This window comes from Oncorhynchus nerka, linkage group LG17 (assembly GCF_034236695.1).
Source record: "Oncorhynchus nerka isolate Pitt River linkage group LG17, Oner_Uvic_2.0, whole genome shotgun sequence".
Taxonomy (NCBI): domain Eukaryota; kingdom Metazoa; phylum Chordata; class Actinopteri; order Salmoniformes; family Salmonidae; genus Oncorhynchus; species Oncorhynchus nerka.
The window spans coordinates 187,597-210,949 of NC_088412.1; the positions used below are offsets into that span (position 1 = coordinate 187,597).

Here is a 23,353-nt window from a genome sequence, read left to right on the forward strand (position 1 = left end):
CTGGGGGACACATTAACATGTAACACAGCAGCCCTGGGGGAGGGACACATTAACATGTAACACAGCAGCCCTGGGGGGGACATATTAACATGTAACACAGCAGCCCTGGGGGGGGGACATATTAACATGTAACACATCAGCCCTGGGGGGGACACATTAACATGTAACACAACCACAGCTATAATCATTACACACATACCATGCTACAGTCTCACATACTGAATATATTTATATCTGTCCATGTTGATGGTTAATACTAACGTTTTTGTTGTACAGTCTTCCTGTTGTCTATTGGTCCAGATTGAGAAGGGGCGTCGACATACGTCTCTCCATCCTGGGTACTCTCCAGGTAGTTGGACACACAGGGCTTCACCAGTGACTGGGGGTTTGTGTTGGAGAGGGGTTCTGTGGGCTGGGAGGAGCAGGGTCTGGCTGGGTCCTGGGTCTGGTTGTTAGAGGGTTTGGGTTTGAGCATGGCCTTCTGCATGGCTAGGATCTGACCCAGCTGGTCACAGCCCCCTGGTACCTTAGCCTTCCTGGCCACTCTCCTTGTCCCGGTGGCGAGGGGTGGTGGTGAGGAGGCAGAGGGGGATCGGGGAGTGTCCTGTTGATGTGTTGGGGAGAGTTGGGTCGCCGTGGTTGGGGGTAACCTGTTGGTGGTGGAGACTGGGGATACAGGGTCATCAATCACCAGGCGCTCGTCTTCTGAGTCTCCACCTGAGGATAACTGTTCCTCAGAGTCCTGTACAGAGCCAGGTTTCAGCTGATTGGCTGAAGGGACAGTAGCAGCCAATGATTGTCCAGCACAGCTCTGCTCTCTTAGCTCTCTCCCCTCTGTCTCTGAAACCACCTTTGTGTTTGTCCATAATAAGTTCACCTCTTCATCCTGAGTTCTGCTGGCCTTCGATACCTCTTTACCCAGGGTCCCACTGTGCTGTTTAGACTTGGTTTTAGGCTGACTGACCAAGTCTTTCTGTAGATGATGAGTCTTCAGCCTCTTGGGGGACTGAGTCGTTTCTCCAAACGTTTCTAAGTCTGTGAGATCAAGTCCAAAGTCCAGACCAGAGGTCTCAAACGAGGCCAGCCTCCTCTGGGAGCTCTCCTGTAGAGCACACACTGAGTTAGAGCTATCCTGTAGAGCGCAAACTGAGTTAGAGCTCTCCTGTAGAGCACACACTGAGTTAGAGCTATCCTGTAGAGCACACACTGAGTTAGAGTTCTCGCTGAGTTAGAGCTCTCCTGTAGAGCACACACTGAGTTAGAGCTCTCCTGTAGAGCGCACACTGAGTTAGAGCTATCCTGTAGAGCACACACTGAGTTAGAGTTCTCCTGTAGAGCACACACTGAGTTAGAGCTATCCTGTAGAGCACACACTGAGTTAGAGCTCTCCTGTAGAGCACACACTGAGTTAGAGCTATCCTGTAGAGCACACACTGAGTTAGAGTTCTCCTGTAGAGCACACACTGAGTTAGAGCTCTCCTGTAGAGCACACACTGAGTTAGAGCTATCCTGTAGAGCACACACTGAGTTAGAGCTCTCCTGTAGAGCACACACTGAGTTAGAGTTCTCCTGTAGAGCGCACACTGAGTTAGAGTTCTCCTGTAGAGCACACACTGAGTTAGAGTTCTCCTGTAGAGCGCACACTGAGTTAGAGTTCTCCTGTAGAGCGCACACTGAGTTAGAGTTCTCCTGTAGAGCGCACACTGAGTCCGAGCTCTTCTGTAGAGCACACACTGAGTTAGAGCTATCCTGTAGAGCACACACTGAGTTAGAAACCAACTTTACTCTAGCAAGGGAAACAATTACAAAACATCTGCTATGAAACCAAATTAAGGGTTAGGCTACAGACAGCTAGGAGATGTAGGGTTAAGGTCAGTGTTAGGGGTTAGGCTACAGACAGCTAGGAGATGTAGGGTTAAGGTCAGGGTTAGGCTACAGACAGCTAGGAGATGTAGGGTTAAGGTCAGGGTTAGGGGTTAGGGTACAGACAGCTAGGAGATGTAGGGTTAAGGTCAGGGTTAGGGGTTAGGTACAGACAGCTAGGAGATGTAGGGTTAAGGTCAGGGGTTAGGGGTACAGACAGCTAGGAGATGTAGGGTTAAGGTTAGGGGTTAGGGTACAGACAGCTAGGAGATGTAGGGTTAAGGTCAGGGTTAGGCTACAGACAGCTAGGAGATGTAGGGTTAAGGTCAGGGTTAGGGGTTAGGGTACAGACAGCTAGGAGATGTAGGGTTAAGGTTAGGGGTTAGGGTACAGACAGCTAGGAGATGTAGGGTTAAGGTCAGGGTTAGGGGTTAGGGTACAGACAGCTAGGAGATGTAGGGTTAAGGTTAGGGGTTAGGGTACAGACAGCTAGGAGATGTAGGGTTAAGGTCAGGGGTTAGGGTACAGACAGCTAGGAGATGTAGGGTTAAGGTCAGGGTTAGGGGTTAGGGTACAGACAGCTAGGAGATGTAGGGTTAAGGTCAGGGTTAGGGTACAGACAGCTAGGAGATGTAGGGTTACGGTTAGGTCAGGGGTTAGGCTACAGACAGCTAGGAGATGTAGGGTTAAGGTTAGGGGTTAGGGTACAGACAGCTAGGAGATGTAGGGTTAAGGTTAGGGGTTAGGGTACAGACAGCTAGGAGATGTAGGGTTAAGGTCAGGGGTTAGGGTACAGACAGCTAGGAGATGTAGGGTTAAGGTTAGGGGTTAGGGTACAGACAGCTAGGAGATGTAGGGTTAAGGTTAGGGGTTAGGGTACAGACAGCTAGGAGATGTAGGGTTAATATCAGGGTTAGGGGTTAGGGTACAGACAGCTAGGAGATGTAGGGTTAAGGTTAGGGGTTAGGGTACAGACAGCTAGGAGATGTAGGGTTAAGGTTAGGGGTTAGGCTACAGACAGCTAGGAGATGTAGGGTTAAGGTTAGGGGTTAGGGTACAGACAGCTAGGAGATGTAGGGTTAAGGTCAGGGGTTAGGGTACAGACAGCTAGGAGATGTAGGGTTAAGGTCAGGGTTAGGGGTTAGGGTACAGACAGCTAGGAGATGTAGGGTTAAGGTTAGGGGTTAGGGTACAGACAGCTAGGAGATGTAGGGTTAAGGTTAGGGTACAGACAGCTAGGAGATGTAGGGTTAAGGTTAGGGGTTAGGGTTAGGTACACAGACAGCTAGGAGATGTAGGGTTAAGGTCAGGGTTATTAGGTACAGACAGCTAGGAGATAGGGTTAAGGTTAGGGGTTAGGGTACAGACAGCTAGGAGATGTAGGGTTAAGGTTAGGGGTTAGGGTACAGACAGCTAGGAGATGTAGGGTTAAGGTCAGGGTTAGGGGTTAGGCTACAGACAGCTAGGAGATGTAGGGTTAAGGTTAGGCTAGGAGATGTAGGGGTTAGGGGTACAGACAGCTAGGAGATGTAGGGTTAAGGTCAGGGTTAGGGTACAGACAGCTAGGAGATGTAGGGTTAAGGTCAGGGGTTAGGGTACAGACAGCTAGGAGATGTAGGGTTAAGGTTAGGGTTAGGGTACAGACAGCTAGGAGATGTAGGGTTAAGGTCAGGGGTTAGGTTACAGACAGCTAGGAGATGTAGGGTTAAGGTTAGGGGTTAGGCTACAGACAGCTAGGAGATGTAGGGTTAAGGTTAGGGGTTAGGGTACAGACAGCTAGGAGATGTAGGGTTAATATCAGGGTTAGGGGTTAGGGGTTAGGGTACAGACAGCTAGGAGATGTAGGGTTAAGGTTAGGGGTTAGGGTACAGACAGCTAGGAGATGTAGGGTTAATATCAGGGTTAGGGGTTAGGGTACAGACAGCTAGGAGATGTAGGGTTAAGGTCAGGGTTAGGGGTTAGGGTACAGACAGCTAGGAGATGTAGGGTTAAGGTTAGGGGTTAGGGTACAGACAGCTAGGAGATGTAGGGTTAAGGTTAGGGGTTAGGGTACAGACAGCTAGGAGATGTAGGGTTAAGGTCAGGGTTAGGGGTACAGACAGCTAGGAGATGTAGGGTTAAGGTCAGGGTTAGGGGTTAGGCTACAGACAGCTAGGAGATGTAGGGTTAAGGTTAGGGGGGTTAGGGTACAGACAGCTAGGAGATGTAGGGTTAAGGTTAGGGGTTAGGGTACAGACAGCTAGGAGATGTAGGGTTAGGTTAGGTTAGGGGTTAGGGTACAGACAGCTAGGAGATGTAGGGTTAAGGTCAGGGTTAGGGATTAGGCTACAGACAGCTAGGAGATGTAGGGTTAAGGTCAGGGGTTAGGGTACAGACAGCTAGGAGATGTAGGGTTAAGGTTAGGGGTTAGGGTACAGACAGCTAGGAGTTGTAGGGTTAAGGTCAGGGTTAGGGTTAGGCTACAGACAGCTAGGAGATGTAGGGTTAAGGTCAGGGTTAGGGTACAGACAGCTAGGAGATGTAGGGTTAAGGTTAGGGGTTAGGGTACAGACAGCTAGGAGATGTAGGGTTAAAGTCAGGGTTAGGGTACAGACAGCTAGGAGATGTAGGGTTAAGGTTAGGTAGGGGTTAGGGTACAGACAGCTAGGAGATGTAGGGTTAAGGTCAGGGGTTAGGGTACAGACAGCTAGGAGATGTAGGGTTAAGGTTAGGGGTTAGGCTACAGACAGCTAGGAGATGTAGGGTTAAGGTCAGGGTTAGGGGTTAGGGTACAGACAGCTAGGAGATGTAGGGTTAAGGTATCAGGGTTAGGGGTTAGGGTACAGACAGCTAGGAGATGTAGGGTTAAGGTTAGGGGTTAGGGTACAGACAGCTAGGAGATGTAGGGTTAAGGTCAGACAGGGTTAGGGTACAGACAGCTAGGAGATGTAGGGTTAAGGTCAGGGTTAGGGGTTAGGGTACAGACAGCTAGGAGATGTAGGGTTAAGGTTTAGGGGTTAGGGTACAGACAGCTAGGAGATGTAGGGTTAAGGTCAGGGTTAGGGTACAGACAGCTAGGAGATGTAGGGTTAAGGTTAGGGGTTAGGGGTTAGGGTACAGACAGCTAGGAGATGTAGGGTTAATGGGTTAGGGTTAATACAGCTAGGAGATTAGGGTTAAGGTCAGGGTTAGGGGTTAGGGTACAGACAGCTAGGAGATGTAGGGTTAAGGTTAGGGTTAGGCTACAGACAGCTAGGAGATGTAGGGTTAAGGTTAGGGGTTAGGCTACAGACAGCTAGGAGATGTAGGGTTAAGGTTTAGGGGTTAGGGTACAGACAGCTAGGAGATGTAGGGTTAAGGTCAGGGTTAGGGACAGTTAGGCTACAGACAGCTAGGAGATGTAGGGTTAAGGTTAGGTAGGCTACAGACAGCTAGGAGATGTAGGGTTAAGGTTAGGGTTAGGGTACAGACAGCTAGGAGATGTAGGGTTAAGGTCAGGGTTAGTTAGGGTACAGACAGCTAGGAGATGTAGGGTTAAGGTTAGGGGTTAGGGTACAGACAGCTAGGAGATGTAGGGTTAAGGTCAGGGGTTAGGGTACAGACAGCTAGGAGATGTAGGGTTAAGGTTAGGGGTTAGGGTACAGACAGCTAGGAGATGTAGGGTTAAGGTTAGGGTACAGACAGCTAGGAGATGTAGGGTTAATATCAGGGGTTAGGGTTAAGGTTAGGGTACAGACAGCTAGGAGATGTAGGGTTAAGGTTAGGGGTTAGGCTACAGACAGCTAGGAGATGTAGGGTTAAGGTTAGGGGTTAGGGTACAGACAGCTAGGAGATGTAGGGTTAAGGTTAGGGGTTAGGCTACATACAGCGGGTAGTGGTTTGTTCATAGCTGGAGTCTCAGTCATGAGGTGGAAGACATTCTTGGTTCCAGTCTTGTTGACTGACAGCTTCATGCTCTCCTCGTGGAACAGCAGACTCCTCTCTCTCACAGTCACCTCTGTCTGGAGCAGTGGAGGGTCGATGTACACCGTCTGACTCTGGCTACTGCCTGCAATACAGACACATTACTTACAGGTCTGCTGGGTTCACATCATGAAAACTAGTTTATTAAAACAGATGTTGACTTTATGGCTCTCAGGTCTGAACATTGTAGATCTCTCAGTTGATCACCTGGACTGTTTCAACGTTGGTCTGACCAATTGTGAATGGGTTCCATGCTTCAGTTTTGAAGTCACCTGGACTGGGAAAAGTGCATAGAGGATGTTGTTACTACTGTGACTGGGTCACCTGCATAGAGGAATAGTGACTGGGTTCACCAGGAAGTGCATAGAGTGCCTTGACTGGGTTCACCAGGAAGTGCATAGAGGATGTTGTTACCCTGGGTGAAGTGCATAGAGGATGTTGTTACCTTTTTCACCAGGAAGTGCATTTTGTTACTACTGTGACTGGGCTTCAAACATGGGTTCACCAAAGTGCATAGAGGATATAAAACTGTATTTTTACGACTGTGAAGAATCAAGAGGATGTTGTTACAAGTGACTGGACACAATCATGAAGTGGACTGGGTTCACCAGGAAGTGATATTTATTGTGACTATTTGCAAACCTTTTTCACAAATCAAAAACGGAAAAGTGCATAGAGCATGTTGTTACTACTGTGACTGGGTTCACCAGGAAAAGAGGATTATTCAGGACTGGGTTCACCAGGAAGTGCAAATGTTGTTACTTTGACTGGGTTCAAGGCACTGTACTACACTGACTACTGTGACTGGGTTCACCAGGAAGTGCATAGAGGATGTTGTTACGACTGTGACTGGGTTCACCAGGAAGTCAGGAAGTGACTGGGTTCACCAGGAAGTGCATAGAGGATGTTGTTACTACTGTGACTGGGTTCACCAGGAAGTGCATAGAGGATGTTGTTACTACTGTGACTGGGTTCACCAGGAAGTGCATAGAGGATGTTGTTACTACTGTGACTGGGTTCACCAGGAAGTGCATAGAGGATGTTGTTACTACTGTGACTGGGTTCACCAGGAAGTGCATAGAGGATGTTGTTACTACTGTGACTGGGTTCTACCAGGAAGTGCATAGAGGATGTTGTTACGACTGTGACTGGGTTCACCAGGAAGTGCATAGAGGATGTTGTTACGACTGTGACTGGGTTCACCAGGAAGTGCATAGAGGATGTTGTTACTACTGTGACTGGGTTCACCAGGAAGTGCATAGAGGATGTTGTTACTACTGTGACTGGGTTCACCAGGAAGTGCTGGGTTCATAGAGGATGTTGTTACTACTGTGACTGGGTTCACCAGGAAGTGCATAGAGGATGTTGTTACTACTGTGACTGGGTTCACCAGGAAGTGCATAGAGGATGTTGTTACTACTGTGACTGGGTTCACCAGGAAGTGCATAGAGGATGTTGTTACTACTGTGACTGCTAAATTAAAGGTTCACCACCACAGCAAGGTGACAACATAGAGGATGTTAAGGCAATTAGGCACAAACAACAGACAGGAACAAAGTGTGACTGGGTTCAATCACAGACAATAAAGAAGTGCATAGTTAAGGATGTTGTTACTACTGTGACTGGGTTCACCAGGAAGTGCATAGAGGATGTTGTTTTTACTATTCACTGTGACTGGATATCCACCATTGTTTCTATACCAGGAAGTGCACTAAATGATTGTTGCCCTGTAACACTCACTTCTGTCATAACAAATTGCTTTAGGCTGAACCTTAGTCACTGTCACCATTAGAAACTGCCCCAACAGATCCACAGGCAACGCAATCGCGCAAAGCCCTTTCCCACCTGGACAAGAGGAATACTCCACCAGATGAACCTTAGTCACTGTCACTAGCCGGGCTCTGGGTCTGAACCACCCGGTGACTCTACCCTGAACCTTAGTCACTGTCACTAGCCGGCATCCGTCACCCTGGAGTGAAAATGTGTCTCTACCCTGAACCTTGTCACTAGCCAGTCACTGTCACACTGTCACTAGCCGGCTACCACCCGGTCCTACCCTGAACCTTAGACACTGTCACTAGCTACCACCCGGTACCCTGAACCTTAGTCACTGTCACTAGCCGGCTACCACCCGGTCACTTAGTCACTGTCACTAGCCGGCTCTACGCCTCCCACCCGGTACTCTACCCTGAACCTTAGTCACTGTCACTAGCCGGCTCCCACCCGGTACTCTACCCTGAACCTTAGTCACTGTCACTAGCCGGCTCCACCCCTGAACCTTAGTACTCTACCCTGAACCCTGAACCTAGTCACTGTCACTAGCCGCTACCACCCGGTACTCTACCCTGAACCTTAGTCACTGTCACTAGCCAGCTACCACCCGGTACTCTACCCTGAACCTTAGTCACTGTCACTAGCCGGCTCCCACCCGGTACTCTACCCTGAACCTTAGTCACTGTCCCTGAACCCGGTTACCCTGAACCTCACTGTCACTAGCCGGCTCCCACCCGGTACTCCACCCTGAACCTTAGTCACTGTCACTAGCCGGCTCCCACCCGGTACTCTACCCTGAACCTTAGTCACTGTCACTAGCCAGCTCCCACCCGGAACCTTAGACACTGTCACTAGCCAGCTACCACCCGGTACCCTACCCTGAACCTTAGTCACTGTCACTAGCCGGCTACCACCCGGTACTCTACCCTGAACCTTAGTCACTGTCACTAGCCGGCTACCACCGGCTCCCTGAACCTTAGTCACTGTCACTAGGCTACTCCACCCTGAACCTTAGTCACTGTCACTAGCCGGCTACCACCCGGTACTCTACCCTGAACCTTAGTCACTGTCACTAGTCGGCTCCCACCCGGTACTCTACCCTGAACCTTAGTCACTGTCACTAGCCGGCTCCCACCCGGTACTCTACCCTGAACCTTAGTCACTGTCACTAGTCGGCTACCACCCGGTACTCCACCCAGCACCCTAGAGAATGTTGCCCAACGTACATAGAATCATTGAACAAAGATCAATGTAATAATGTTTACATGCTGTTTTACCCACGTTATAGGTATATACTGTATTCTAGTGAAGGCTCATCCAATGTAACTAGTGCTGTACACACCTTTCTGTTCATACACTGTCAAATCAAATGTTATTAGCCCCATGCTTCGTAAACAACAGGTGTAGACTAATAATGAAATGCTTAATTATGGGCCCTTCCCAACAATGCAGAGAGAAATTTTTTGAAATAATAGAAAAAATAATAATACGAGAAATAAATACAAAAAGAGAATCAGGTTTGTTGAAACTATGAAATAATATATGGAATCATGTAGTAACCAAGAATGTGTTAAACAATTCTTCAGTGTAGCCACCCTTTGCCTTGATGACAGCTTTGCACTCTTGGCATTCTCTCAACCAGCTTCATGACGTCGTCACCTGGAATGCGTTTCAATTAAAAGGTGTGCCTTGTTAAAAGTTCATTTGTGCAATTTATTTTCTTAATGCGTTTGAGCCAATCAGTTGTGTTGTGACAAGGTAGGGGTGGTATACAGAACATAGCCCTATTTGGTAAAAGACCAAGTCCATATTATGGCAAAAACAGCTCAAATAAGCAAAGAGACATGACAGCCCATCATTACTTAAGACATGAAGGTCAGTCAATCCGGAAAATGTCAAGAACTTTGAATGTTTCTTCAAGTGCAATCGCAAAAACCATCAAGCGCTATGATAAAACTGTCTCTCATGAGGACCGCCACAGGAAAGGAAGACCCAGAGTTACCTCTGTTGCAGAGGATAAGTTCAATAGATTTACCAGCCTCAGATTGCAGCCCAAAAAAATGCTTCACAGAGTTCAACTAACAGACACATCTCAACCTCAACTGTTCAGAGGAGACTGTATGAATCAGGTCTTCATGGTCGAATTGCTGCAGAGAAACCTCTACTAAAAGGACACCAATAAGAAGAGGAGACATACTTGGGCCAAGAAACACAAGCAATGGACATTAGACCGGTGGAAATCTGTCTTTCGGTCTGATGAGTCCCAATTTGAGATTTTTGGTTCCAACTACGGAGTCTTTGTGAGATGCAGAGCAGGTGAACGGATAATCTCTGCATGTGTGGTTCCCACCGTGAAGCATGGAGGAGGAGGTGGTGTGATGGCGCTTTGCTGGTGTCACTGTCAGTGATTTATTTAGAATTCAAGGCACACGTAACCAGCATGGCTACCACAGCATTCTGCAGCGATACGCCATCCCATCTGGATTGCGCTTAGTGGGACAATTATTTGTTTTCAACAGGACAATGACCCAACACACCTCCAGGCTGTGTAAGGGCTATTTGACCAAGGAGAGTGATGGAGTGCTGCATCAGATGACCTGGCCTCCACAATCACCCAACCTCAACCCAATTGAGATGGTTTGGGATGAGTTGGACCTCAGCGGGAAGGAAAAGCAGCCAACAAGTGCTCAGCATATGTGGGAACTGCTTCAAGACTGTTGGAAAAGCATTCCAGGTGAAGCTGGTTGAGTGAATGTCAAGTGTGCAAAGCTGTCATCAAGGCAAAGGGTGGCGATTTTCAAGAATCTAAAAAATATTTTGATTTGTTTAACACTTTTTTGGTTACTACATGATTCCATGTGTGTTATTCCTAAGTTTTGATGTCTTCACTATTATTCTACAATGTAGAAAATAGTCAAAATTAAGAAAAACCCTTAAATGAGTAGGTGTGTCCAAACTTTTGACTGGTACTGTATATATATTAAGTTATTTTCTGATAACATCCTAACTACCCTCAATGTAACATTTGCCACCGTCAATAAGAGAACCTACTCTGCTACTGAGTTCATATGCTAGCTCCCTAGCTCAATAGCTTGAGCTGGCTAATGTTAGCCACTAGCCATGCTAGCATGTAATTACTTTCCAACTGTTTAGTACCTCATCTGTTCTTGGTTTGATTTTCGTTCTCCTTTTTGTTTTGTCAACTTTTCGGCCTGTTTCTCTGTGAAGTAGGCTACCGGAGTTCCGTAACTTTCTCAACCTAGCACGCTAGCTGACTGATATCCAAGTTTATTGTGTGATCATTTCCACCTGCCTGGAGCCTTCCTACCACTGTGTTGAAGCCACGCGCCTCCATCTTGGCTCTCCCCCACCATTGTGTTGAAGCCACGCGCCTCCATCTTGGCTCTCTCCTACCATTGTGTTGAAGCCACGCGCCTCCATCTTGGCTCTCCCCTACCATTGTGTTGAAGCCACGCGCCTCCATCTTGGCTCTCCCCCACCATTGTGTTGAAGCCACGCGCCTCCATCTTGGCTCTCCCCTACCATTGTGTTGAAGCCACGCGCCTCCATCTTGGCTCTCCCCTACCATTGTGTTGAAGCCACGCGCCTCCATCTTGGCTCTCCCTCCCCATTGTGTTGAAGCCACGCGCCTCCATCTTGGCTCTCTCCTACCATTGTGTTGAAGCCACGCGCCTCCATCTTGGCTCTCCCCTACCATTGTGTTGAAGCCACGCGCCTCCATCTTGGCTCTCCCCCACCATTGTGTTGAAGCCACGCGCCTCCATCTTGGCTCTCCCCTACCATTGTGTTGAAGCCACGCGCCTCCATCTTGGCTCTCCCCTCCCCATTGTGTTGAAGCCACGCGCCTCCATCTTGGCTCTTACCCACCAACGTAAAAATACTACAACAAAAATACTTCCCTTATGTTCGAGTCAGCCTAGACACTTTCTGTAAAGAGGTTGACCTCATACTAGCTGAGAATGTCCTCTTTCATGTAAAGAGGTGTTTGACCTCATACTAGCTAAGAATGTCCTCTTTCATGTGCTTTTCCCCCCTTATTTGATAGAACCAACTGTTCGAAAGTCGACTAAAGTCGTAAATCAATGAAATTATGACACTAATAGCCCATTTTTAGCTAAACTTCAGATCACTTTCCCTCGTCCTCTGAACATCACAAGGAAATATATATACAGTGCCTTCAGAAAGTATTCATACCCCTTGACTTATTCCACATTTTGATGTGGATTCAAAATGGATAAAAACATTTCCCCCACCCATCTACATAAAATACCCAATAATGACAAAGTGACATGCTTTAAGAAATTTTTGCAAATTTATTGGAAATTAAATACAGAAATCTAATTTACATAAGTATTCAGACCCGTGAGTCAATACTTTGTTGAAAGTCTTTCTGGGTAAGTCTAAGAGCTTTCCACACCTGGATTGTGCAATATTTGCCCATTATTATTTTCAAAATTCTTAAAGTTGTCAAATTGGTTGTTGATGTTTGCTAGACAACCATTTCCAGGTCTTGCCATAGATTTTCAAGCAGATTTAAGTCAAAACTGTAATGCCACTCCGGAACATTCAGTGTCTTCTTGGTAAGCAACTACAGTGTAGATATGACCTTGTATTTTAGGTTAATGTCCTGCTGAAATGTGAATTAAACTCCCAGTGTCTAGTGGAAAGCAGATTGAAACAGGTTTTCCTCTACAACATTTCCTGTGTTTTAGCTCCAATCAGTTGATTTTTATCCTGAAAAACTCCCCAGTCCTTAATGATTACAAGGATACCCATTACATGATGCAGCCACCACTATGCTTGAAAATAAGGAGAGTGGTACTCAGTGATGTGTTTGCCCCAAACATAACACTTTGTATTCAAGACAAAAATAATTGCTTTGCCACATTTTTTTGCAGTAATACTTTAATGCCTTGTTGCAAACAGGATGCATGTTTTGGAATATTTTAATTCTGTAGAGTTTTCATTCTTTTCACTCTGTCATTTAGGTTAGTATTCTGGAGTAACTACAAGGTTGTTGATCCATCCTCAGTTTTCTCCTATCACAGCCATTAAACTCTGTAACTGTTTTAAAGTCACCATTGGCCTCATGGTGAGTTAGGAAGGACGTCTGTTAGTGACTGGGTATATTGATACACCTTCCAAAGTGTAATTCATAACTTCACTCAAAGGGATATTAAATGTCTGCTTTATTTTTCACAAAAAAATTACCCACCTACTAATAAGTGCCCTTCTTTCTGAGGCATTGTAAAAATTCCCAGGTCTTTGTGGTTGAATCTGTGTTTGAAATTCACAGCTCAACTGAGGTATCTTACAGACAATTGTATGTGTAAGGTACTGAGGTGAAGCAATCATTCAAAAAAATTATTACAAAAAGTCCATGCAACTTATTATGTGACCTGTTAAGCACATTTTTCCTCCTGAACTTATTTAGGCTTGTCATAACAAAGGGGTTGAATACTTATTGACACAAGACATTTCATCTTCTCAATTTAAATGGCTTTGTAAATATTTAGTAAACATCATTCCACTTTAACATTATGGGATATTGTGTGTAGGTAGGCCAGTGACCCCCAAAAAATCTAAATTGAATCCATTTTAAATTCACCGGGTAACGGGTCAAAAAATATATATATTTATTTATAAATTATGTGTTTTGCATGTTTGACACCCACATCCATTTCAAACGGAGTCAAATTGTCAGATCGCAAACTCTGAGCGTTGTCAGATTGTCAGGTCGTAAACTCTGAGCGTTGTCAGATTGTCAGGTCGTAAACTCTGAGCGTTGTCAGATTGTCAGGTCGTAAACTCTGAGCGTTGTCAGATTGTCAGGTCGTAAACTCTGAGCGTTGTCAGATTGTCAGGTCGTAAACTCTGAGCGTTGTCAGATTGTCAGGTCGTAAACTCTGAGCGTTGTCAGATTGTCAGGTCGTAAACTCTGAGCGTTGTCAGATTGTCAGATCGTAAACTCTGAGCGTTGTCAGATTGTCAGGTCGTAAACTCTGAGCGTTGTCAGATTGTCAGGTCGTAAACTCTGAGCGATCGTAAACTCTGAGCGTGTCAGATTGTCAGATCGTAAACTCTGAGCGTTGTCAGATTGTCAGGTCGTAAACTCTGAGCGTTGTCAGATTGTCAGATCGTAAACTCTGAGCGTTGTCAGACTGTCAGGTCGTAAACTCTGAGCGTTGTCAGATTGTCAGGTCGTAAACTCTGAGCGTTGTCAGATTGTCAGGTCGTAAATTCAGAGCGTTTCGCTCTCGGAAGCATTCAGAGCGCACACTGGACGATCTGGCTAAATGTATTGGTATTTACAGATAGCATACACGTTTGTAATTAAGACGCATGAAAGTTCACGTGTTCCAGAAGACAATTCTGCCAAAAAACACATTTTGATTAATAAAAAAGTTTACCTTCAAATGCCTCTCCTGTGAAGTAGTGACGTGCAACATACGCCCAGTTTCTAAAAATGAGTCACAAATGTTTTGGTACCCTTCCCCAGGTCTGTACCTCGACACAAAAATTATGTCGACCTCATGGTTTGGTTTTTGCTCTGACATGCACTGTCAAGGGTGGGACCTTATATAGAGAGGTGTGTGCCTTTCCAAATCATGTCCAATCAATTTAATTTACCACAGGTGAACTCCAATCAAGTTGTAGAAACATCTCAAGGATGATCAATGGAAACAGGATGCACCTTTACAGTCTCATAGCAAAGGGTATAAATACTTATGTAAATAAGGTACCTGTTTTTGCTTTGAAATTATGAGGTATTGTATGTAAATTGATGAGAGAAAAAAAAGTATATAATCCATCTTAGAGTAAGGCTGTAACCTAACAAAATGTGGAAAAGGGGTCTGAATACTTCCCGAGCACACTGTAGCCATGTTATTACCTGGTACTCCCTGTATATAGCCATGTTATTACCTGGTACTCCCTATATATAGCCATGTTATTACCTGGTACTCTCTGTATATAACCATGTTATTACCTGTATATAACCATGTTATTACCTGGTACTCTCTGTATATAGCCATGTTATTACCTGGTACTCTCTGTATATAGCCATGTCATTACCTGGTACTCTCTATATATAGCCATGTCATTACCTGGTACTCTCTGTATATAGCCATGTCATTACCTGGTACTCCCTGTATATAACCATGTTATTACCTGGTACTCCCTGTATATAACCATGTTATTACCTGGTACCCCGTGTATATAGCCATGTTATTACCTGGTTGTCCCTGTATATAGCCATGTTATTACCAGGTACTCCCTGTATATAGCCATGTTATTATCTGGTACTCCCTGTATATAGCCATGTTATTATCTGGTACTCCCTGTATATAGCCATGTTATTACCTCCCTGTATATAACCATGTTATTACCTCCCTGTATATAGCCATGTTATTACCTGGTACTCCCTGTATATAGCCATGTTATTATCTGGTACTCCCTGTATATAGCCATGTTATTACCTCCATGTATATAGCCATGTTATTACCTCCCTGTATATAACCATGTTATTACCTCCCTGAATATAACCATGTCATTACCCGGTACTCCCCGTATACTTATATGTCATTACCCGGTACTCCCTGTATATAACCATGTCATTACCCGGTACTCCCTGTATATAACCATGTCATTACCCGGTACTCCCTGTATACTTATATGTCATTACCCGGTACTCCCTGTATACTTATATGTCATTACCCGGTACTCCCTGTATACTTATATGTCATTACCCGGTACTCCCTGTATACTTATATGTCATTACCCGGTACTCCCTGTATACTTATATGTCATTACCCGGTACTCCCTGTATACAGCCATGTTATTACCCGGTACTCCCTGTATACTTATATGTCATTACCCGGTACTCCCTGTATACTTATATGTCATTACCCGGTACTCCCTGTCTATAACCATGTTATTACCTGGTACTCCCTGTATATAGCCATGTTATTACCCGGTACTCCCTGTATATAACCATGTTATTACCCGGTACTCCCTGTATATAACCATGTTATTACCTGGGACTCTCTGTATATAGCCATGTTATTACCTGGTACTCCCTGTATACAGCCATTTTATTATCTGGTACTCCCTGTATATAACCATGTTATTACCCGGTACTCCCTGTATACAGCCATGTTATTACCCGGTACTCCCTGTATATAGCCATGTTATTACCCGGTACTCCTGTATACTTATATGTCATTACCCGGTACTCCCTGTATACAGCCATGTCATTACCTGGTACTCCCTGTATATAGCCATGTTATTACCTGGTACTCTCTGTATATAATCATGTTATTACCCGGTACTCCCTGTATACAGCCATGTCATTACCCGGTACTCCTGTATACTTATATGTCATTACCCGGTACTCCCTGTATACAGCCATGTCATTACCTGGTACTCCCTGTATACAGCCATGTCATTACCTGGTACTCCCTGTACATAGCCATGTTATTACCTGGTACTCCCTGTATATAGCCATGTCATCACCTGATACTCCCTGTATACAGCCATGTTATTACCCGGTACTCCCTGTATACAGCCATGTTATTATCTGGTACTCCCTGTATACAGCCATGTCATTACCTGGTACTCCCTGTATATAGCCATGTTATTACCTGGTACTCCCTGTATATAGCCATGTTATTACCTGGTACTCCCTGTATACAGCCATGTTATTACCTGGTACTCCCTGTATATAGCCATGTTATTACCTGGTACTCCCTGTATACAGCCATGTTATTACCTGGTACTCCCTGTATACATCCATGTTATTACCTGGTACTCCCTGTATATAGCCATGTTATTACCTGGTACTCCCTGTATACAGCCATGTCATTACCTGATACTCCCTGTATATAGCCATGTTATTACCTGGTACTCTCTGTATACAACCATGTTATTATCTGGTACTCCCTGTATACAGCCATGTCATTACCTGGTACTCCCTGTATATAGCCATGTTATTACCTGGTACTCCCTGTATACAGCCATGTGATTACCTGATACTCCCTGTATATAGCCATGTTATTACCTGGTACTCCCTGTATATAGTCATGTTATTACCTGGTACTTCCTGTATAAAGCCATGTTATTACCTGGTACTTCCTGTATAAAGCCATGTTATTACCTGGTACTCCCTGTATATAGTCATGTTATTACCTGGTACTTCCTGTATAAAGCCATGTTATTACCTGGTACTCCCTGTATATAGCCATGTTATTACCTCCCTGTATATAACCATGTTATTACCTCCCTGTATATAACCATGTTATTACCCGGTACTCCCTGTATACAGCCATGTTATTATCTGGTACTCCCTGTATACAGCCATGTTATTACCTGGTACTCCCTGTATATAGCCATGTTATTACCCGGTACTCCTGTATACTTATATGTCATTACCCGGTACTCCCTGTATACAGCCATGTCATTACCTGGTACTCCCTGTATACAGCCATGTCATTACCTGGTACTCCCTGTATATAGCCATGTTATTACCTGGTACTCTCTGTATATAATCATGTTATTACCCGGTACTCCCTGTATACAGCCATGTCATTACCCGGTACTCCCTGTATACAGCCATGTTATTACCTGGTACTCCCTGTATACAGCCATGTTATTACCTGGTACTCCCTGTATACAGCCATGTTATTACCTCCCTGTATACAGCCATGTTATTACCTCCCTGTATATAACCATGTTATTATCTGGTACTCCCTGTATATAACCATGTTATTACCCGGTACTCCCTGTATACAGCCATGTTATTACCCGGTACTCCCTGTATACAGCCATGTCATTACCTGGTACTCCCTGTATACAGCCATGTCATTACCTGGTACTCCCTGTATATAGCCATGTTATTACCTGGTACTCCCTGTATACAGCCATGTCATTACCTGATACTCCCTGTATACAGCCATGTTATTACCTGGTACTCTCTGTATACAACCATGTTATTATCTGGTACTCCCTGTATACAGCCATGTCATTACCTGGTACTCCCTGTATATAGCCATGTTATTACCTGGTACTCCCTGTATACAGCCATGTCATTACCTGGTACTTCCTGTATAAAGCCATGTTATTACCTGGTACTCCCTGTATATAGCCATGTTATTACCTGGTACTCCCTGTATACAGCCATGTTATTACCTGGTACTCCCTGTATATAGCCATGTTATTACCTGGTACTCCCTGTATACAGCCATGTTATTACCTGGTACTCCTGTATATAGCCATGTTATTACCTGGTACTCCCTGTATATAGCCATGTTATTACCTGGTACTCCCTGTATACAGCCATGTCATTACCTGATACTCCCTGTATATAGCCATGTTATTACCTGGTACTCTCTGTATACAACCATGTTATTATCTGGTACTCCCTGTATACAGCCATGTCATTACCTGGTACTCCCTGTATATAGCCATGTTATTACCTGGTACTCCCTGTATACAGCCATGTGATTACCTGATACTCCCTGTATATAGCCATGTTATTACCTGGTACTCCCTGTATATAGTCATGTTATTACCTGGTACTTCCTGTATAAAGCCATGTTATTACCTGGTACTTCCTGTATAAAGCCATGTTATTACCTGGTACTCCCTGTATATAGTCATGTTATTACCTGGTACTTCCTGTATATAGCCATGTTATTACCCGGTACTCCTGTATACTTATATGTCATTACCCGGTACTCCCTGTATACAGCCATGTCATTACCTGGTACTCCCTGTATATAGCCATGTTATTACCTGGTACTCTCTGTATATAATCATGTTATTACCCGGTACTCCCTGTATACAGCCATGTCATTACCCGGTACTCCTGTATACTTATATGTCATTACCCGGTACTCCCTGTATACAGCCATGTCATTACCTGGTACTCCCTGTATACAGCCATGTCATTACCTGGTACTCCCTGTACATAGCCATGTTATTACCTGGTACTTCCTGTATATAGCCATGTCATCACCTGATACTCCCTGTATACAGCCATGTTATTACCCGGTACTCCCTGTATACAGCCATGTTATTATCTGGTACTCCCTGTATACAGCCATGTCATTACCTGGTACTCCCTGTATATAGCCATGTTATTACCTGGTACTCCCTGTATATAGCCATGTTATTACCTGGTACTCCCTGTATACAGCCATGTTATTACCTGGTACTCCCTGTATACAGCCATGTTATTACCTGGTACTCCCTGTATATAGCCATGTTATTACCCGGTACTCCTGTATACTTATATGTCATTACCCGGTACTCCCTGTATACAGCCATGTCATTACCTGGTACTCCCTGTATACAGCCATGTCATTACCTGGTACTCCCTGTATATAGCCATGTTATTACCTGGTACTCTCTGTATATAATCATGTTATTACCCGGTACTCCCTGTATACAGCCATGTCATTACCCGGTACTCCCTGTATACAGCCATGTTATTACCTGGTACTCCCTGTATACAGCCATGTTATTACCTCCCTGTATACAGCCATGTTATTACCTCCCTGTATACAGCCATGTTATTACCTCCCTGTATATAACCATGTTATTATCTGGTACTCCCTGTATATAACCATGTTATTACCCGGTACTCCCTGTATACAGCCATGTTATTACCCGGTACTCCCTGTATACAGCCATGTCATTACCTGGTACTCCCTGTATACAGCCATGTCATTACCTGGTACTCCCTGTATATAGCCATGTTATTACCTGGTACTCCCTGTATACAGCCATGTCATTACCTGATACTCCCTGTATATAGCCATGTTATTACCTGGTACTCTCTGTATACAACCATGTTATTATCTGGTACTCCCTGTATACAGCCATGTCATTACCTGGTACTCCCTGTATATAGCCATGTTATTACCTGGTACTCCCTGTATACAGCCATGTCATTACCTGGTACTTCCTGTATAAAGCCATGTTATTACCTGGTACTCCCTGTATATAGCCATGTTATTACCTGGTACTCCCTGTATACAGCCATGTTATTACCTGGTACTCCCTGTATATAGCCATGTTATTACCTGGTACTCCCTGTATACAGCCATGTTATTACCTGGTACTCCCTGTATATAGCCATGTTATTACCTGGTACTCCCTGTATATAGCCATGTTATTACCTGGTACTCCCTGTATACAGCCATGTCATTACCTGATACTCCCTGTATATAGCCATGTTATTACCTGGTACTCTCTGTATACAACCATGTTATTATCTGGTACTCCTGTATACAGCCATGTCATTACCTGGTACTCCTGTATATAGCCATGTTATTACCTGGTACTCTCTGTATACAACCATGTTATTATCTGGTACTCCCTGTATACAGCCATGTCATTACCTGGTACTCCCTGTATACAGCCATGTTATTACCTGGTACTCCCTGTATACAGCCATGTGATTACCTGATACTCCCTGTATATAGCCATGTTATTACCTGGTACTCCCTGTATATAGTCATGTTATTACCTGGTACTTCCTGTATAAAGCCATGTTATTACCTGGTACTTCCTGTATAAAGCCATGTTATTACCTGGTACTCCCTGTATATAGTCATGTTATTACCTGGTACTTCCTGTATAAAGCCATGTTATTACCTGGTACTCCCTGTATATAGCCATGTTATTACCTCCCTGTATATAACCATGTTATTACCTCTCTGTATATAACCATGTTATTACCTGGTACTCCCTGTATACAGCCATGTTATTATCTGGTACTCCCTGTATACAGCCATGTTATTACCTGGTACTCCCTGTATATAGCCATGTTATTACCCGGTACTCCTGTATACTTATATGTCATTACCCGGTACTCCCTGTATACAGCCATGTCATTACCTGGTACTCCCTGTATACAGCCATGTCATTACCTGGTACTCCCTGTATATAGCCATGTTATTACCTGGTACTCTCTGTATATAATCATGTTATTACCCGGTACTCCCTGTATACAGCCATGTCATTACCCGGTACTCCCTGTATACAGCCATGTTATTACCTGGTACTCCCTGTATACAGCCATGTTATTACCTCCCTGTATACAGCCATGTTATTACCTCCCTGTATACAGCCATGTTATTACCTCCCTGTATATAACCATGTTATTATCTGGTACTCCTGTATATAACCATGTTATTACCCGGTACTCCCTGTATACAGCCATGTTATTACCCGGTACTCCCTGTATACAGCCATGTCATTACCTGGTACTCCCTGTATACAGCCATGTCATTACCTGGTACTCCCTGTATATAGCCATGTTATTACCTGGTACTCCCTGTATACAGCCATGTCATTACCTGATACTCCCTGTATATAGCCATGTTATTACCTGGTACTCTCTGTATACAACCATGTTATTATCTGGTACTCCCTGTATACAGCCATGTCATTACCTGGTACTCCTGTATATAGCCATGTTATTACCTGGTACTCCCTGTATACAGCCATGTCATTACCTGGTACTTCCTGTATAAAGCCATGTTATTACCTGGTACTCCCTGTATATAGCCATGTTATTACCTGGTACTCCCTGTATACAGCCATGTTATTACCTGGTACTCCCTGTATATAGCCATGTTATTACCTGGTACTCCCTGTATACAGCCATGTTATTACCTGGTACTCCCTGTATATAGCCATGTTATTACCTGGTACTCCTGTATATAGCCATGTTATTACCTGGTACTCCCTGTATACAGCCATGTCATTACCTGATACTCCCTGTATATAGCCATGTTATTACCTGGTACTCTCTGTATACAACCATGTTATTATCTGGTACTCCCTGTATACAGCCATGTCATTACCTGGTACTCCCTGTATATAGCCATGTTATTACCTGGTACTCTCTGTATACAACCATGTTATTATCTGGTACTCCCTGTATACAGCCATGTCATTACCTGGTACTCCCTGTATACAGCCATGTTATTACCTGGTACTCCCTGTATACAGCCATGTGATTACCTGATACTCCCTGTATATAGCCATGTTATTACCTGGTACTCCCTGTATATAGTCATGTTATTACCTGGTACTTCCTGTATAAAGCCATGTTATTACCTGGTACTTCCTGTATAAAGTCATGTTATTACCTGGTACTTCCTGTATAAAGCCATGTTATTACCTGGTACTTCCTGTATAAAGCCATGTTATTACCTGGTACTCCCTGTATATAGTCATGTTATTACCTGGTACTTCCTGTATAAAGCCATGTTATTACCTGGTACTCCCTGTATATAGCCATGTTATTACCTCCCTGTATATAACCATGTTATTACCTCCCTGTATATAACCATGTTATTACCTGGTACTTCCTGTATAAAGCCATGTTATTACCTGGTACTTCCTGTATAAAGCCATGTTATTACCTGGTACTCCCTGTATATAGTCATGTTATTACCTGGTACTTCCTGTATAAAGCCATGTTATTACCTGGTACTCCCTGTATATAGCCATGTTATTACCTGGTACTCCCTGTATATAGCCATGTTATTACCTCCCTGTATACAGCCATGTTATTACCTGGTACTCTCTGTATATAGCCATGTCATTACCTGGTACTCCCTGTATACAGCCATGTTATTACCTGGTACCCCGTGTATATAACCATGTTATTACCTGGTACTCCCTGTATATAGCCATGTTATTACCTGGTACTCCCTGTATATAGCCATGTTATTACCTGGTACTCCCTGTATATAGCCATGTTATACAGCCTGGTACTCCCTGTATATAGCCATGTTATTACCTGGTACTCCCTGTATATAGCCATGTTATTACCTCCGTGTATATAGTTATGTTATTACCTGGTACTCCCTGTATATAACCATGTTATTACCTCCCTGTATAAAACCATGTTATTACCTGGTACTCCCTGTATATAACCATGTTATTACCCGGTACTCCCTGTATATAACCATGTTATTACCTCCCTGTATAAAACCATGTTATTACCTGGTACTCCCTGTATATAACCATGTTATTACCCGGTACTCCCTGTATATAACCATGTTATTCCCTCCCTGTATATAACCATGTTATTACCTCCCTGTATATAACCATGTTATCCCTGTATACAGCCATGTTATTATCTGGTACTCCCTGTATACAGCCATGTCCTTACCTGGTACTCCCTGTATATAGCCATGTTATTACCCGGTACTCCTGTATATTATATGTCATTACCTGGTACTCCTGTATACAGCCATGTCATTACCTGGTACTCCCTGTATATAGCCATGTTATTACCTGGTACTCTCTGTATATAATCATGTTATTACCCGGTACTCCCTGTATACAGCCATGTTATTACCTGGTACTCCCTGTATACAGCCATGTCATTACCTGGTACTCCCTGTATACAGCCATGTCATTACCTGGTACTCCCTGTATACAGCCATGTCATTAACCTGGTTATCTGGTACTCCCTGTATATAACCATGTTATTACCCGGGCTCCCTGTGATACATGTCATATACCTGGTACTTCCTGTATACAGCCATGTCATTACCTGGTACTCCCTGTATATAGCCATGTTATTACCTGGTACCCCTGTATCAGCCATGTCATTACCTGTATACATAGCCATGTTATTACCTGGTACCCTGTATACAACCATGTTATTATCTCCCTGTATACAGCCATGTCATTACCTGTTATTACCATGGTACTACCTGTATACAGCCAT

General features: G+C 44.2%; 1 protein-coding gene across 1 annotated transcript in view; it reads right to left on the reverse strand.

Annotated features, from left to right (window-relative positions):
* The window catches only part of ice2 (interactor of little elongator complex ELL subunit 2), a 117,277-nt gene that overhangs the window by 46,935 nt on the left and 46,989 nt on the right, over nucleotides 1-23,353 (reverse strand). The window contains 2 exon segments of the mRNA XM_065002807.1: nucleotides 262-1,102; nucleotides 5,709-5,890. Of these exon segments, the coding sequence (XP_064858879.1) occupies nucleotides 262-1,102; nucleotides 5,709-5,890 (1,023 nt within the window).